Consider the following 19,246-nt stretch of genomic DNA (forward strand, 5'->3'; position numbering starts at 1 on the left):
TAAGAAGGCTGAAAATACAGGGTTTATTCATGCAATCATCATCTCTCCCACTGTCTCTATCTCAAAGCTACACTGTCACAGCAGCTTGCACCAGCAGCTTCAGCTGCCTTACTTTCCTTGAGCATCTTAACACATTTTGATCCTGCAGTGATGTAACAGAGTAATTCTGTGTCCTACACGGGGCTAGCAGCTTGCAAATGGGATTCTCCTTGTACAGGTGAGGCTTGGGAACACAGGTCAACAGTAAAAAATGCATGAAGCACCCTAGTCAGGTTTTGCATTAGCATGCACAGATTTGACATTTGCAGAAAGCAGGCTCAGGGCTGGACAGGGAGTCCTGTCAGTACACATAGTCACATGCAAAGAGGGCGTTAATCAAGCTAATATTTCCATCCAAGATCAACAGCTTAAGGCTGAATTGCTGCTTCTTGTCAGACCACACAAAGGTGTGGGTGTCACCATATTCCACCCACTCCTATCCCACAGGGGTTTGCTGAGTGTCTGTTCACATTCTAAGATGATTAAATCTGAAGCATGAAATGTCTTATCAGGCTTGTTCAATTCTTAACCTACACTGAGTCCCAGTGAGCTCTTTTCATTTCAGAATTATGTCTGCCAGCAAGCATTTGTCTGGTTCTTTTACTTCTCTCCTTTTGAAGAGCCTTAATGAATCACAGAATCATAGAATCATCAGGGTTGGAAAAGACATCTAAGATCATCAAGTCCAACCATCAACCCAACACCATCACACCCTCTATATCAAGTCCTGAGTGCCACATAGCTCGAGTGCCATAGCAGCCTTCCAGTACATGAAGGGGGCTTATGAGAAAACCAGGAAGGGACTTTTTGGAAGGGCTTGTAGTGATAGAATGAGAGGGAATGGACTGAAGCTTAAGGAGAGCAGATTTAGACTGGAGATTAGAAAGAAATTCTTTACAGTGAGGGTCATGAGACACTGGAACAGGTTGCCCAGGGAGGTCATGGATGCCTCTTCCCTGGAAGTGTTCGAGGCCAGGCTGGATGAGGCCTTGAGCAACCTGGTCTAGTGGAAGGTGTCCCTGCCAATGGCAGGAGGATTGGAACTAGATGATCTTCAAGGTCCCTCCCAACCCAAACCATTGCATGAATCTGTGTCTACACTTTTTTAACATCTCCAGGTGTTCAAAAGAAGATGGCCATAGTCTTTCTAGAAACTTTTTTCAGTTGGGTATTATTTTAAGTCCATTTGCCCCGAAGTCCCAGTACTCTTTGCAAAAGCAAGGAATGTTCTTCTCTTCCTCCAACACAACAGCATAAACCTGGGGAAGGTACTACAGCTGCAACATCAGTCATGTTCAATGCAAAGGGAAGAGTGGGGTGCTGTGAGGTGTAGGAGCTTTGGCTTCAGCCTATCAGCATCTGCAGTGCAGAACCCGGAGCCGCGTTTTCAGGAGGTTATGAGAAAGCTTGTGTAGCTGCTGCATTAGGCAAACAAACCTCCCCCTCACCACCACATCCTCTCCCCACAGAGCGACGGCAGTTGCTCAGCTGCATCGCTGCACACATGGAAAGTTTGTTGTGTGCTGCGGGGCAGCTGCTTCCGCTGCCGCTCGGGAAAAGTCAGAGAGCTCTGCGAACGCCGCGGCGCTGCCCACGGCCGAGCGCTGCAGGGAGCGCAGGCACCGCCGCCGCGCAGCGAGAGAGTTCATTTCCGTCTTCTACAGAGGTGGGGCCAAGTGCTTTGTTTTTCTCACCGGCAGCCACACTCAGTCTTTCCCCACAAAGAAGCTGTGCCAGCAGCTGGTGTGATAGGGAAAAAGGGTCCTACGAGGTAGCTTTGGAGAATACGGTGCCATGCTCCAGCTGACAGCCCTGCTTTGTTTTGCTGGGACGTCAGTTAATTCACAGAGTCACAGAATGGTTTGGGTTGGAAGGGACCTAGTTCCAAACTCTCCTTGTATTGGCAGAGACACCTTCCACTAGACCAGGCTGCTCAAACCTGGCCTTGAACGCCTCTAGGGAGGGGTCATCCAAGGCTTCCCTGGGCAACCTGCACCAGCGTCTCACCACCCTCAGTGTAAAGAATTTTTTCCTAATATCCAATCTAAATCTCCTGTCCTCAAGTTTCAATCCATTCCTTCGTCCTATTACTACAAGTCCTGTTCATCCTATTCATCCTGCTGCTGTGAGGACATGGTTTTCAGCAATGAGCAGAGTCTATAGATGAGTCTGAGTGGATTAACAGCCCAAACAGATGACTTATCTGAGGAGAGCTTTAAATTAGTGCAGCAAACCTGTAAACAGGTAGAGTCCAATCTGTTGAGAACAGCACTGCCTGCGTTCCATCTCTAGCTGCTGTCTCCTCATCTCAGAAGTTGGTCTCTCAGAAGTCTTCTGGCATTTTTAGCATGGGACACAAAGCCTACTGCATCATGTAGTCCAATTTAGCAGGAAAACATGAAGCCATTTCAGTAGCAGTGATCATAAACAAGCCAATGCATGCAGGGCAAAATGAGATAGAGCAAAGAAACAAAGCTTGCCCAGTGAGTAAGAGCATACCACCCACCAAGGCAGTGCTTGCACACACCAGCTTTGTAGGCACAGTAAGGGAAATTCAGCAAAGTAATTATAAAGGAGCCCGTATCTACTTAAAACAAAACAACAAAAAAAGAAGGGGGAGGCAGGAACAGGGAAAGCACGCAAAACTGTACTTGAATCCTGAAGAACCAGTCAGAACAGGAAGCCACATTCTAAATTTGGTTATTTAAGCTGTCAAAGAGTATTTCTGTTTCCAGTTCCTGAGCAAAGAAATCAAACAGGCAGAGGGGTAGGGTGATACACATCACAGAAAGAGCAAAACCCTCCTTTGAAAGCCCATTTGGTCAGCTGCCCATCATGATAATGATTAGGCTTTTCAGTTGAGAATTCAACACCTATTTTGCAATATTATCACTTCATTAAACCTTTCCCTTACCCTCCACACCCAATCATTCTATAGTTTAGTTATCATTAAATCTTAGAGGGTGTGATACAGAGAGGTCAATGCTCAATTACAGCCCTTTCACTGAGGCAGGAGCAAAGAAGACTGAAGGGACATGAAGGGACCTGAGCAGTGCCACCAGGCTAGCAGGGGTGGGAGAAGGGACACAAGAAGAAATGTCTACAGCTCTGGTCTCTCATCAAGCAACACTAATGCTGAAACCTTTTGCTGAAACACCTTCTCTTCCTTCTTTCTGGAGAGCTGCCTTCCAAGTGCATTCAAACAGTTCAAGAGGAGCTTTGAGGTTCTTTGGATGCAAAAAACCCTAAAATGCACCTATTTGCACAGCAAAACACTCTCCTATGGAAAACATCTACATTGCAACTAAAAAGTTAAGCCAGACCCTTGCAAACACAACACTGCTCTCAGTCCAGCAAGGGAGAACCATGCCTGAATGACATGACTGAGATGATAAAATAAGTAATGTGTTATTTCAGTGTCTTATGGAAAAGGAAGATCTAAATCATCTGAACTGTCAAAAACATCCCCCCTAATTTTATAAAGAATGCTTTTGATGCAGAGATACTAAAGACCTGAACGGCAATAAGTCCAGAAACCCTGGCCCAGATTCTCAAAATACATTTAAGTGCTTGAAATCCACACAAAGCTGAAACCCTGAGGATTCATGTTTAACTTTGAAGTCTTGTGAAGGTGCCCTACCAGGCAAGGGACCAGAATGGCTATTTTGAGTCTCCCTTTCTGTTTACAACTGGTATCTTTCCTTGACTTAGATTCCTCTAGCTTAGAGCACCTGGTTCATGCTCAGCAGGACACACAAGCATGTATGGAATCCTTACAGCACCTCTGAAGAAGCACAAGTGCATGGGGGCAGCTGTTCTGGGCTTGCTCTGTGCCAAGCAGACCCTTTTGGTAGCTGAAGGGTCTGACCCACCTTCACTCTTTTCACTTCCCAGTTTGTCTTTGCCTAGTTCCTCATTCTCCTCTGTTCACACACTTAGAATGACAAATTAAGAGAAACTTTCCATAAGCATTTGTGTTTTGAGTGAGCTCCCTGCTGCAGCATGATGTTTACACCTGGTAATTTGGTAATGCAATGTCCTTAGTATGCTTGATCCTTCAGCCTGAAGATCACACCTGAAGTCATCTTACACATTATCGTGATCCACAGGTATGTAATCGGACTGGACTGAACATGTTGCAACTGTCGACACAGACCTTGCAGTGAACCAGCCCTGCAGATAGCTGTTACTGATCTAATAAACCCAAATTTTACTCAAGTGTTACACCTTTGCTCACAGTTTGGTGGTGTTAGGAAGTGAAGACCACAGACCCGCTTTAATGAATTGTGATGCACAGCTCACAGAACTTTTTCTGGTGGTCAGCAGAGCTGGGTGGTTAACAGAACCATTCTTTATCTCAGTATTACATTCTCCACAAGCAGCTGCCACAGAGAGGCTAAGCTGTCACTGAAAGGAAAGACAGAAAGATGGATTCAGGAAACACATTCTAAAGATAAGGTTCATTCTACAAGAGCTTAGTAATCTCCAGCATGGATAAACACAAGCTTTCCTGTACACCACACACACAGTCCCCTCTTACTCAAGATCTGGAGTTAACAAACTGTCTTGCACATCCATTAGAAGATCCAGCTACTGTTCAAATACCAACAAAGCAAATACTTGGCAGCTGCAGCAGCAAGCAGAGGAAGCACAAGGAAGGGTTAGCTGCTAGAACTCACAGCACATGGTTTTTGACAGGATCTCTTGTAACACCAGATAGGCTTTAAGGATAAGCAGAAGTGACAGGAGCCCACCACAGAAGCACCAAATGGTGATGATATGCATCCCCAAAAGTCACAGCATGGACTGTAACTGAGGCTGCTGAAGTGCAGTCAGTTGGGTATCTCAGAATCTCTCCCCTCTCTCCCCCAGGGAGCAGCAGGTATCTGCAATATGTAGAGAGAAGTTTACAGTGAGGTAGAGAGAAGCTCACAATGGGTCTTGGTTTAAAAATCAAACAAGTTGGCCTCCAGTTTTTGAGCTGTTGCTCTATACAAGGAAACATACACACCAATTCCACCTAGTAGTAAAGAAGCAACATTTATACTGTTACAAACCATAAGCTCCTGCATCAGACTGTGGTCTTCCACTCCTAAAACAAAGGTATTTACTCACAGCTTGAAACTGTGAAGCATCTTGGCACATCCAAGTGTTATCATGGCAATAATCTGATTTGCTTTCCTTTCCAGATCACTCCTGGAAGGAACTATTTTGACTAAAGAAAACAAACCAGAAGGCAAGGGTATTTAGGCTGCAAAAGGTGTTGGGTGTTTTTATTATTTTATTCTTATTTAACATTACTCTCCTGCCCCCACCTTAAGAGACAAACACTTCTGGAGAACATTTTCAGATAACAAACCTTGGGTTTTGAGCAGGACCTAATCACTTTCTGTGGCACCTGAAGGAATTGACTGGCTCCTCATCTTTGCCTAAGCAAATGGACTTGAGTGTGACAAGTGCCAGGACACAGAAGTTCAAAGAATTCCTCTGAAGTCCCCAGCAGCCTTGATCAGCAATGCAGCTTGCCCAGTTTTATAGGCAGCAGTTACCATGCAGCCTTAAAATGCTGCATTTGAGCAGGCAGAGCTGTTTCAAGGCCCACAGAGGTGGTAAATCCACAGCAGTGGAATAGTGTGGAAATAGAGGCCCCATTTAAAACATAAACCCAAAAAGCAACTGGCGGATCCTGACTGCAAACACAGACTGCAGCACTGCTGCTGCCCCAGGCCCTGGAGATGTTGTCAGCAAAACAAAGATGCTGAACCCTTGTAACTTGGGCACAGAGCACACAAAACCTGGGTGTCAGTTGGTATAAACACAACTCAAAGCTCAATACATGCATTTTAGATGGGTTTTAACAACATCAGGAGGATGCGAAGAGATTGCTAACACAGATGCTCCATTAAGAGAGCATTCAGCATGGCAGTAGCATGTCTGGGGGCAGAAGGGGAGATCTGCAGGCCAGCTAGCTGTCCAGACTCCAAGCAGCCTAATAAAAATGCCTAGGAGGTAGGTATGAAGATAATAAATAGATTGTTCAGGACACCTGCCTATGCAATACTCTTAGTCCTGTTAGCCAACAGTTAAGACACATGACAAGGAGTGGCCCCATCAGGGATGCCAAAGCAGGACCATGGACCCACATCAGAGGTCAGGGATCTCACCTATAAACTGCAAGAATGGTCACAGCTATGGCAGGGTGCAAAGATCCTCTGGGGCTTCCCCCACAGCAGGGCTTGGATGTGAAGATAAAAAACCTAATTCCAGAAGCCAAGCTGGTTTGCAGCTATTTGGTGAGTTTCAGGCATTTGCAGCATTCATTTGCTGGGGTTTTTAGCAACACCTAGAAACTTTTACAGAAAATTAGATCTGTGTTCACTGCACCCAAGTACTTTCCTCAGGCAGGGACATAAACCATTCCTCTTTGCATCAGTACAACCAAATTTGCCAGAAAATACAGTTTCAAGCATCTTCCAAAGATAACTGCCAAGCACAGGTGAGCTCTCTCTCTTTCTTTCTGCACATCTCCATCTTTTGGAGAAAAGTTTTCAGCAGATTCTGCTAATTCAGAAAGCTGAAACCTCCTGGCTGTGTGATGGTGCTGGCAGAAGCAGTCTCGCAGCGAGTGCAGACTTGTGTCGTTTGACTGCTCTGTAGAGCAGGTGTAAGCTTAAACAACATTTTCACACACTTCTCTCCCTTGTCTCTGAGCTTGAGTCTATGCAATCAGTCTTCTGTGGTCTTAGATCTCAAAGAGCAGGTCAGCAGCCAGACACATTATTTGTTTTAGGTATGATAATCTTGATGTACTTAGCTACATATCTGGAGAGGAGAAGGCTCTGAGAAGACCTTATTGTGGCCTTCCAGTATCTTAAGGGGGCGTACAAGAAAGCTGGGGAGGGACTTTTTAGGATGTCAGGTAGTGATAGGACTGGGGGGAATGGAGTAAAACTAGAAGTGGGTGGATTCAGATTGGGTGGTGAGACACTGGAACAGGTTGCCCAGGGAGGTGGTGGAAGCCTCATTCCTGGAGGTTTTTAAGGCCAGGCTGGATGTGGCTCTGAGCAACCTGATCTAGTGTGAGATGTCTGCCCATGGCAGGGGGGTTGGAACTAGATGATCCTTGAGGTCCCTTCTAACCCTAACAATTCTACAATTCTATGTCTAAGCTCCTGTTTGAAACTCATTTATCTGCCTCTTTGGAGGACATTTTAGCCTGGTTGCCTTCATAGCCTCTGTTTAACAAGCTCTAGTCACTCCTGCTGTCCTACTGCCTGTCTTTTCTGCATGTTCCACTTCACCTCAATATATCCCATATCTCATCAGTCAGGAAAGATAACAAGAAACTATCTAGAAATCACTAGCCACAGACTAGCAATGCTGCTGAGCTTGATCAAAGTGGAACGTTTATCTCTTTTGAGGCAGCAGTTCTGAGACTTTACAGACATGAGGTCTCAGAAGGGTGAAAATGAAGGCTGAGCTTGGTGATCTTCAAGACATGTCTATGTGCCTTTGCTTAGGTCTTAAGCTAATTCCATTGCAAGTATTAACCTCTCTATGCACTAACATCTTACTTATTAAATATTGTTGTTGTTTTATTAACCCAAACAGGCTTTTCAGCCACAGCAGTGCTCTTGCATTCACTGTCCAGTTAAAGGGATGAGTTTGGGCACGCCTGATGCAAACCATGCTACCCCGAGGTAGTGTTTAAGCAAATTTTAGATGGCTGCAGGAGACAAAAAGACTCCTTGCCAAAATACTTTACAAAGACCAAAAATCCCACCCCAAACACTGGCTGTAGCTAGAGCCAGGTCACCTGAATGATGCCTCAGGAGAACTTCACCAGCCTGGCCTTGCCCAGGCAGACAGCTAGGAATGTCAGGCTGCTGCAATGTTGGTGACAGTTGCAGCTGATAAAAGAGTTTTGGTTTTAGAGCCTAAGTCAGTCCATTGCCTTTTTACTGCCTGGATTTTAAACAGCTACTACTTACTATATTCCCTTGAAAACTGGGGATTAGATACATTCAAAAGTTGTTTATAGACATCTGCTGCTCTTCCACAGCAGGACTCCAGGTTGACTACTTACCATGTTTGACTGTGTTATTTTTACCCTACTATAATCAAACACATTTAACAGCCATCCCCTTGTTTTCCCCAATAAGGATCTTGGTTTCATTTAGCTTTCTGACCCCAGCGACAGGAGTCACTGAGTTCAGATCACCACATCAACAGCAGGTTGTCATTTCCTACCCCAGGAAGTTATTTAAACTATATTAAAACCCACTCCTTTCAAACCTAACCTAAAATTGTTGCTAAGGGCCCACAACAATTAAATACCTTCAGCCCCTCCAATCCATTATGTATACTGAGATCAAGTCATGAGTTGATCTTGTGACTGCTGGAAGGCTAAGAGTGAAATTAAAAATCGGAGTTTAGCTGAGTTCAGGTTGAGCCTTTGGGAATTGAGCTTTCCAACTTTCCTCTCAGTCATGAAAGCTGTAAAATGAAGAAACAGCAATTTTTAAATCATCATTCAAGGGTAGAAGACTGAAGGAAACCAACCAGTCACCCTCCTCAGGCCACACGATCACAGTACTCCACTGAAATCATGGGGATGTGCAATCAGGGCAGCTTTTTCTTTTGCAGGTACATCCAGGTTGGCCCCAAACCCAAAGCCCAAGTCTTGTTCAAGCCTTTTAAATACCAGAAATTATGGCTTCTGTTGTTACCTACTCACACAAACAACATTAAGTAAAGAAGTGCAATAGCCAAAGAACTCATAAAGGGAGAACTGTTCCCCTTCACTTCCCCTTCACTCCCTCTGGAGGCAATCTTATGCCTTTCATAAAATTTGACTGTAACATTTTAAGCCAAGAGAGTGCTCCTGCTGCTGGAGAGGCTACCCAGTATACACAGTTCTTGCTTTTATTAAGTTTAGATGAAATAATTCTTTTGGTGGCTTAGAGGATAGGAGACAAAGCTTACAAGCCTTCAAGAAGTCTACTTTTAAGACCACAGCTACATTAGAACACCACCATTAATAGTTCTCTCCATTCAATCAGCTGATGTTCAATGTTTGCTTGGTTTTGTAGGGATAAGCATTTGTCAAAAGAGGTTTCTTCCTGAAGCAACTGAAATCAGCATTTACAAAAGATGAATATCTTCAAGAAAACCAATCCCAACTAGTAACAAAATAATCTCTGCAAATTCTCAGTGTTCTCTTAATTTTGGAGCGGATGTTTGACTACCTGCATCAGTAGCAAGTATCTCTGCCTCCACTGAACATGCTGTTTTAAGCAGCAGATGTCCTTATAGCATGGGATCACCCTGTACTTCAGTTTCTAGAAGTACAGCTTTTCATGAATCCCAAAGAGAAGAAACACAGCTGGAGGATGACTATCACTGCTGAAGTCTCTCCTGTGATGCTCCTGCTAACTAGAGTAACCCAGTTCAGCCCTTGATGGAAAAATAGATTTTTTTTAACCAGAGAACAAGAGTTTGGCACTATGGTTATTCCTCTCAGAGTATTCTGATGATGGACCAAATCCTGAAAAACAACATAGGCAGTTAAGGAACAACACAACCAGGATTTGTTCCTGAGATACAAGCAAAGTCTCCACAGGCAGAGAGAAGCAAATCTTCACCATCTTATTCAGAGCACGTCCACAGGCATCCGTCCTGGATGCAAACAACAGTTTGGAGAATATACTCACTGACAGCTTTGCCAACTGGTCCCCATATATATGTTTTAGTGTGTCATCTGACTTCTGTCTCCTGCTGCAGCAATCCTCTGACTGGGAGCTGCATTTATACCATAGATAAATGTATTTTTTGGTCAGGGACACAGAGACAGTTGTGCACCCTTAACAATAGGCAGAAAATGATGCGTTTGCAGAACATGCCAGAACCACAGCAAAATCCCCTGTGGAACATTTCACACAGAAAGGTATCCTTGAGGACTCTTGCAAGCCTCAAGTGACAATCTTACCTTCTGGGCTGGGACCGGCATTCTTCTTCCCCACTGTCTGCCTCCTGCATACATAGGAAAGGAGAAACAAAGTTAATATGCTTTAATATATGCAGGATCCAAAGACTTGCATTTCACTGGTTTGATTGGGGAAGGCGAAGGAAACTTTCAGTGCTTCTGCATGTAGCTGTCACTAGAGAGGAACTCACTTTCTGCCCAGCTGTCACTTCAGGTTCTCTGTCAGAGCACTGAAAAACAGCATCACAAGAATTTTTGCCCCTGCAGGATTCAGCATGCTTTTGAATGGACTTCCACTGACCCCTGCCAAACAAGGCAGGCCAAGAGCCAAACTCACAGTTTACTTCTTAGCAAAAAAAACCCCTCAGGCTGTTTTATTACCTTCCTATAGATCACATTAATTCGTAGTCCAGTGTCAGCAATCATGTGTAAGAATCCACAAAACCAGCAAGTAATAAACCTGCCACATAGGACTGGGTGAGTGCAGATAGACTAGAAAGTAAGATTTTGACAAACTGTGCTGTTTTAAATTCAAAATTAATATGCAGAATGTCAAACGTGCTGTGGAATTTTACTAGGCCTACCTACCATAGCCCAAAGCAATACCTCAGCAGAGAGAGCTCAGCAATTAATTCAGCTTCACAGTACTGGCTGGAGATGGGCTTTGGGCTCTGTTCTATTAGTGAAAATTTACTATGTTCATGTAGGTCTGCAGGAGTAAACACATTTTAAAACATACCAAGCATTTGTTAAGGGCAGGGTGCCCTAAGAAAACCAGAGCTCAGCACAAAGAAAGGAAGAAAAAGCTAATTTTGTTCCTAGCTTGCTTTTGATCTTGCCTCCTGCAGATCTCTTCAGTGAGCACCCACCATTTGCACAGGAGTGGCACAGAACTGACCCACAGTAAAGAGCAAGACCTCAGCATAGGATCAGGTATTTCATACTTTGGTCACAAACCAGCAAGGAGATGGTTGCAAGAGACCTGTACCACTAGGACAACAGGGGTGCTAATGTTTTACTACTGAAGTCATGCAATGGACACTTAATTCTCTGAAATGTTTTTTTTTTTTTTCCTATCTGGTTACAGAGCTTTTTCTATCTAACTTTTACACAGCTCCAGCACAGTTCTCTTCCTCTTCTACCACTCATTCCACCATCGGTTAAGATGAAGACATCCCCTCATAAGCAAAGATGCTGGCACATGTTGTGTCACAGTTACAACAGAGTGAATGCTCACGCTCTCTGCATTGCTCCTCAACTCACAGGTCACTTCGTGATGCTCCTGAAGGCAAACACAAAATGATGCACATCTACTGTGCTTCTGAAACAGGAAAGCAGGAAAAGTCCAAAGCTGCTTTTCTGCAAACACCTGCAGAATAGCTGGAATCCTGAAGTCAAAATGTCAGCAAAGAGTGATGGTGCTTCACACAAGGATGAAGTTCAACTTACACCAACACGGTGCTCACCTCCCCAGCACTGCTCAGACACCTCTGCAAAGGGCTCTGAAAATGTTCTCCCAACACCAACCCCAGAGGCCACTGTACAGCTCTTCTGAGAAGGGGAATTATCCTCTTCTCCCTCTTCAGCTTGCTTCAGGAGAGCAACTTGGAAGATGCTCTCTCATGCACGCACTGCTTTCAGTTTTATGTACCACAGCACACAGAGAGAAACTAAGGAGAGGGGTGTAAGAGATTTCATGGGCTAGGGGAAGGATGGGGAACAAGATAAATGTTAATTCCAAATGGAACCAGTGGGTAAGACATAAGGAGGAACTGCATGTCCCTGACTCTCTGGTTCAGCCCCACCAAAGAGGGCATGTACCGACCTGCCTCCCAGGGCAGGAGAGGATGGATGCAATGGGAGAGGGAGAGATTCTAGAACTGACACATTTACAAAACCTGCAGGAGCTAACACCTAAGTGTCAAGCTCAGAAAAGGAGAGCAGTGGAACAGTTAAGTTTCCATAAGAGAACCATAAACACACGTTTTTTCTTGAGAGTCTTCTGCACTGCATTCTCTGTGCTTACTGCAGGCAAAACTCTTAATCAGTTCACTTTTTAATACAGAGTTAAATGCAGACACTCCTGCTGAACATTCTTTTATTTATATGATCTAAATCTGTGAGATAGAAGAATAACTAGAAAATGCATGCTTGGTACTGGTCTTCTGTTTCTAAGGACAGAACTGGAACAACACTATGGAACAGTTCACTTGGAGCCACCTGCAACCACAAATTCAAGCTAAAACCTGCAGATCATCTACAACAAGCGAGAGCTGGCAGGAATACCTTCTGCTCATCATACCTTAGAATTAGCTCAGCAACTCGACCCCTTCAAAATGAAAACACCAAAGAACCCCACAGTCCACACAAAACAAGTTGCAGCATCATCCAGAAGGGTGCAAATATGCAGATGGAAAGCAGCCATGACACATGGAGCCATGGAGCTCTGCCAGAGAAGGGAGACAAGCCTTTGTTCCTGAGATGAAGTGTCCGCTGCCTTCCGTGGCTGGCAGGACACTCCAGGACACTCTCTGGGATGCAGACCCAAGACTGGCCTTGCTAAAGAAGAATCCAGTGCTGTAGAGTCACTTCCCATTACTCAAGCTTTTGCAATAACCACACTGGCTCAGGACCTACCTGAGCCAGGCTGTTGTGCACAGCTCCAGACACAGGACAGCTGTCCTGGCAATTCATGCTCCACACACAGCCAAAATCTCCACACATTCTGACTCTGCTGCTTCCCACCTCAGGTGTAGTAGGTGCTCAATGGACCATGCTGCTCACTCTGCATTTTGACCTGACAGGTTGTAACAGCAGCATTTTAAGTCTGCAAAAGTAAGACACCAAAGCTTCCAAGCAGTTCACTACTGCTTAACCATCTTGCATGCATGACAGCAGTAAGTACCTGCATTATTAGAGCAAGCAAAGAAAGTCTACTTCAGTCCTAAATACTTCTTAAACCACCTTGCCTTGGTCCTCTTTCCCTATATCTGTAATCCTAATTACTAGAATTTCCCAGGAGAGTGCAGATTCATTTCTTGCCCCAGTACTGGAAATTGCAGGCAATTCCCAGTGGGTTGGAGCAGAGCATACTGTGGTGAAAAAGATAGCTCCAGTCCCTGAGATCACACAGTGCTCCTCTTAGCCATGCAGCCAATGTCACTGCAGAAGCCACCAAGACCATCCCCTCAGTGCCACATGGCAGTCATGGCAAACAGGCCCAGCCTGTGGAGTTCAACTCACTCAGGCTGTGCCAGCGTGGACAACTGTTTGTTACCCCCATGTCTGAGAGCATAGATCCCACTGGGTTATCCTGGGCATAGTCTGCACCAGCTTCTAGAGATCTGCCTGCAGAAACAGAGGGATGTGACATGCCCTTTACCCTACTAGTTGCTAAAAGCAGTGGACAACTCAACACATCTCAGTGGGTTCTCCTTCACAGAGCCACATACTGTAAGTTCTTGTAGCAGAAGTTAATATAAACCAAAGAAAAATAAAGCACACACACAAGATCTGCAGGGTTAGGAATCAGAGCTTTGAAGGGTCAAACAATCAAGTAGCATCAGCCCTCTTCAACTGTGAATGACACTAGCACTACAGCGACCACCACTGCCTTTGCCCACTCACACCCCACCACTCTGGGTTGCATGACTTGATGTAACAGTTTCACAGCATTAGGGGTGGTGTTAGACTCAAGCATAAGAAAGATGCTAAACCCACACCACCTTTTATTTAGGATGCTGCATCACCTTAAGAACTTGGTGTGCTAAATGTTGACTTGAAAGGGCAAGAGGTCAAGGAGGAAGGGAAGAGGTTCCATTACATGCAGGAGAGCTGGTATGATGGGGGTTCTGAATAAGCCAAACCAGCTTAGAAGAATATATTTGGCTAGAGAACAAGTTCTTCAAACCCACAGTAAAGTAAAACATCTGAAGGAGCTCTTGAAATCTCCTCTGCACTGTTCAGGACCCCAAGCCAAGCAAACATTTTTAGGATTATAATGAATGGCCATTCCTGCATGCCAAAAAAACACTTGTTACAGCAGCTAGCAAGTCTGGTGTGCCACAGCCAGAAGTCCCACAAATGACAGCAGAAGATCCTGAAATATACAGGTCATTATCTTAGCTCTACTCAAAATTCATTCCTCAAGAGCTCAATGTGGAGAAGGCTAGACATGGCCCAATCAGTTACCTGCTGTCTCTGCTGCAGCTCTCACAAGATCTCTTTAATATTAGACATAAAAGGAGCAGATTTGTGCTAGAAGCACATTTATCCAGAACAGAGCTGACAGGCTACAAAACCACAACTGTAGACAAGTGTGACTTGAGCAAGAGCTCCATTGCCAGTTACCTAGGATGCTGCCTTGACCAAAACCTTTATTAACCTCCTCCTCTTCACATTAGCAACTCTGAACAGCCTGGATCTCCTGTTTTGTCCTGGTATTTACAGAGTGGTCACATTTAGGTGTCTGAACCATTCCCTCCCCACCGACTATCTCCTTTGCAAATACATCCAAACCTTCTCATGGTAAGAGAATAATTCATCATGAAAGAAGGCACAGCCAATGCTCCCCTATTTCACATATCCCATCACTACTATTTTCTCTCTTCCACAAGTCCGTGCTGCCATCCAGTGTGCACTACACCCACCCTACAGCCCTCTGGGCTGTGTTTTGGTCGCTGTGTAATTCTGGAGCTGCAAACCATCCCAAAAAAACCTCAGGGAGTCAGACCACAGGAAGCTGCAATGACAAGGCAACCCACTAGAGGGGGGGGCAGGACAAAGAAGACATGCCCAATGCATGATCAAGTGCAAGCTCCAGGGAAGGAAAGGACTCCAGTACTGACAGGACAACTAAAACAAGCACCTTCACATTTTCTAGCCATTTTCAGTGTGCTTCTGAAGTGCTGCTGCCAGTGCAACAACTCACCATCCAAAAAGCGGATCAAAACATTCCTTTTCAAGGACACCTTTGAGAAGGAACATTCTTGAACAGCATCCTTAGACACTGAAACCAGCCATTTGGAGGTGTGACCCACGGTAGTGACCTACTTCAGGTTTCAAAGCTGCCTTGGATCTTGCCCCAGCCCCAGATGGCCCCTGCCCTGCAGCACCCAGGCTGTAACCACATGTGGCAGTTTGGGCTGGGTGCCCCCTGCCACTGCTGCATGAGATACACCTCTGGTGTCCCAGGTGCCCACCCAATAGGGGTGGACACAGGAGACGGCGTATTTCTACCCATAAATCCTGCGCCCTATAAAGCCATCTGCAGAGTCATTCTCTTCTTCTTTCTTCCCTCTCTGCTCCCATGGGAGATGTCCTCTCTTATCGGGTAATGCCAGGGGGGTATCTCAGGCCTCTAAGGCCTGACTAGGCCTAATGCCAGGAGGAGAATGGAGGGGGGGCAGTCTCAGACCTGGCCAGCCTGAGACTTGCCTAGCAGTGGGAGGGGGAGGAAAGAGCCCTGAGGGTTTGGGTAGACCCTCAGGTGGGAGAAGGGAAGGATTGGGAGGCCTCTGGGTACTATGTAAGGGACTCTGTATGCTTTAGGATGTTCTTTGCCACTATGCTGTGTAGTTTTTTTTCTGTAGTTTCACCAATTGCTTTTCCATTTAAACTTTTCCATCACTCTCCAATCCGTTTGCGTGTGTCATTCTTTTGTCCCTTTCGGGGCAAGAGATGTTCTGGCTGGTCTCAAACGAGTACACCACAGCAATAAGTTCAAGAGACAACAGCTTTCATAAATGCTACTTGGGAGATTCCTGATGCTGGAATGCTCCCAGCCTCAAACCAGCCTCCTTCACCAGCCTGCAAAAAGGAGGAAGCTGAGCAGCACTGATGAGGTCCAGAGGGAGTCCCGCCCTGCTTTCCTTGACCAGAAACAGAGGCCTCAGGGGAAATGGAAGGAATGACTTGCATAGCTCTAAACTGGGCCACAATATTAAATGCAGTTTAAAGGGAAAGATGAAAAATTCCATCTCTGCTCCTTTCAGGCCATGTAGGACAGAATATGCAAAACACTAATCCTGTTGGTGCTTTGATCCACTGCCAACTATCTGTCATCAAAAGGGCAAAGGGAGAGGAGAGAAATTTTGGAGTGCAATTCTGTGCTGTACAATGGGAGTCACTCCATGGCCCACAAGCAGTACTGCTCTTATAAATCTCCTTTTTGCAGGCTGATGTAACTATAAATAAGACTCAATCTGCATCCTTACATACAGGGACTAGAGCTGTCTGCCTGTATTTAACATCAAGAACATCACAGCAAGCTTTTTTTACTGTGAGAGGTAGGATTATTAGCCCAAGTCATGTGTCTAACAGTCACCACAGTCCTATTAACTAAGGAACATTCCACACAGACTACACCCTAAAGATCTATCTTTCAAACTTTAAAAGAGATTCCCATGTAATAACTCCTGCTACACATGATTTGATGTCAACATGCCTGACTGCACAGACAATGCCTGGGAAGTGTTCTGATCAGGAGTGTGAGTGCTCACTGCCATCAGTATCAGGAGAGCACCAACAATTTTGACAGTTTTCACCCCACATGTCAGTATTTTGCTCACAGCTGTGACATTCAGACATTTCAGGACTTCTCTCCTCCTTCTCCATTTAAAAAATCTTGGCTAGGTGTTGCTTTTTGGATGGGCTCCTTCATTATTTCCATGGCTTGGTACACTTTCCCCTTTTAGAGGAATCTCTGCACAGCAACAGTGAGTGATGCTGAACTCTTCATAGGAAGGCAGAGTCAAAAGGTGGATGTGAAAATACTCTCAGTTCTTGAAGCTGTGGATTTTCAAAGTCAATTTTGTTCTTTTTAAAAAGACCCTTGTTAACAGGGGCAGAGGGGCCTTGTGTAAGAGTAGGAATGAAGAAGCCATTTTGTGAGAAGCTACATGAGACAACTTGCAAGTCTTTTCACCTCTCCAAATGAAGTACAGCTGGCAGCTTCCAATTTATGTACCAGAAAATGAGCTAATGTTGACCCCCCCTCAAAACCCAGCAGCCAGATTCAGATGTAGCCATGCTATCAGAGAGGCCTTTCACTTAACATTGTCAAGCCACCATCATGTGAACAAAGCTGGACCTAGTCTCAAAGAAAAGGCTTGTAATTAAATGAGCAGTCTTCTAGCTCTCAGCCTACCCTTTCCTTGGCTAGATCCCACCCAGTTGTTCAAACACACCCTTGGTGTCTCTGGGACATTTGCTGGGAAGAAGGCAGCTGCTTTAGTCAATTCAGAGGCTGTGCATCCAGTTGTCAAACCACACAAATGCTCCTCTTCATACATCCATCAGTCTTGACTGTATTTTTGTTTGGGCTACAGCTGGACAGTGCATTGCAAGCTCCTCCACAAGGAGCTCTCCTTGTGTGTCAGCAAGTATTAAGCAAGTCAGTACAAAACCCACCCTCTTCAACTGTTACCCAACACATGGATAACCCAGTCTGGCCAAGTGTTGCAGAGAGGGTGCCATCACTGCAGCCACAGCCTCTCCCCTAATGCAGTACAAGTCACCCAGAGATAAGAGTATCCATTGGATGTTCAGATTCCTAAGGGCTCAACTCAACCCTTAACACAGACACAGGGTGACATTAGAGATGTCTTGGGGTATCCAACATCTGCATGGGACTGGCATTAAATACCCAGAAAAGTAATTGAATAGAAGCCCTTGAAGTCCAAAGGGCCCATGGATGTCACACAGAACTGAAGTTCAACACCTCCCAAGCTGAAATACTTGACAGATGCCTGTTCAACAGCAGGCCCTGCACAAGGCTGGTCCTATCAATAATCTCCAGTCATCTGCTGGAACAAAGACAGACAAATGCTTGACTCACATTGCCAAATATCTATTACATATTTCTGTAGCAGAGAGACATTCATACAGTAGTCTGAGTTGAACCAGTCTCTTACATAAACTGTGGCAGCAAAAACCCCACACATTCTGCATTTGCAGTAAGGCTGAAGTGCCAGCAACAACACTCTGGCTGCTAAAATAAAATAAGGGCTGACTTGAAAACCTGGCTTGATAAAAGGTTCCCTTTTTGTTGCAAGAAGCCCAAGACTACACAAAAATTCACCAGGCTGCTAGCATTTCCTGACTGTGTCTAGTAGCAGTTTGGTACTCAAAAGGATGATTTGACCACATTTGCAACATGGAGAACAAAGACAACCAGAAACCTGCAGTGTGAACTGATTTATTTGGTACATTGTGGAAACCATCGACACAGTAGTGGGTAGGTCTCAAAGCTGAAATGAAAACCAGTTTTCTTCAGGATCTCTCAAGTCTCTGGAGGTGGTTAACCTTAACCATTACTAAAAATTATGGAACTAATGAATAAAGTCACTTAGAATGCTCTGGAGAGCTCATCATTACTGTTTGAAATACTTACATCTGCCATTAAACGCCTTGCAAAAATAGAAGCTGCTACCAGGAAGCCTTTAAGTTTGACATGAAAGTTCTTCAAAACACTAATCTGAATAAACCAGGTCACAACTGGGAAAGGGGAGAGCTGTGCTGTGTTTTGCATCTTGCTGTTGCCTCTCCACAGCTATAGGGATAAGGGGAAAACAAGCAGCATTCTCCAGCCATTTCTCTCTCACCCAGCACTATTTGCATGAAATGCTTTGAATGAACACTGTTTTCCTTCTCACATTTCTTCTGTGTTGGAGGTTCCACACAAGCAATAGCTTTCTGCAGCCAAGTGTTCATTCAGAGGTGGGCACTCCTTCTGGATTGTTTTCTGTATCACTTTGCTGCGTCAGTAATTGGTATATTTAGGTCAAAGACATTGTGCTCCTGCTCTGGAGAGGGGAAAAAAAAAAAAAAACAAAACAAGTTCCTTATCAAAGCCTTCATCTTCCCACTGGAGCCAAGAGGTTTATGCAAACTTTGTTTGGACTGGGCCTCACTAAAAACTGCAGAAATACAACTCAGACACTTGAAGACAAAAATTAGAAGCCTGCAACTGGTGCAACAAGAGCCAGGATGAGAAATACAGAGTGACACAGCCTGCTACCCTACACCACAACAACAGATTAAACAGGAGATTACTGTCATCTGAATTTCTGCAATGAAATAAGCTTGCCTGATGGGGAGTACAACAGCTTTTGCCTTAATCACAGAGACGCACCCAAGGGGAAAAACAAAAAGAATACAACCACTGTAGATACACATTAAATATCTCTACAGCAAAGGAGTATTAGACATAACTTCTAATAA

The 19,246-nt window shown here is 44.9% G+C and overlaps 1 protein-coding gene across 1 annotated transcript in view; it reads right to left on the reverse strand.

Annotated features, from left to right (window-relative positions):
- SSH2 (slingshot protein phosphatase 2) overlaps nt 1–19,246 on the reverse strand; it is a 97,496-nt gene that overhangs the window by 52,736 nt on the left and 25,514 nt on the right. Inside the window, exon 2 of the mRNA XM_054394493.1 lies at nt 10,028–10,071. Within this exon, the coding sequence (XP_054250468.1) occupies nt 10,028–10,071 (44 nt within the window). The remainder of the gene's footprint in view (nt 1–10,027; nt 10,072–19,246) is intronic.

The sequence above is a fragment of the Indicator indicator genome, chromosome 30, assembly GCF_027791375.1.
Source record: "Indicator indicator isolate 239-I01 chromosome 30, UM_Iind_1.1, whole genome shotgun sequence".
NCBI classification, from domain to species: Eukaryota; Metazoa; Chordata; class Aves; order Piciformes; family Indicatoridae; genus Indicator; species Indicator indicator.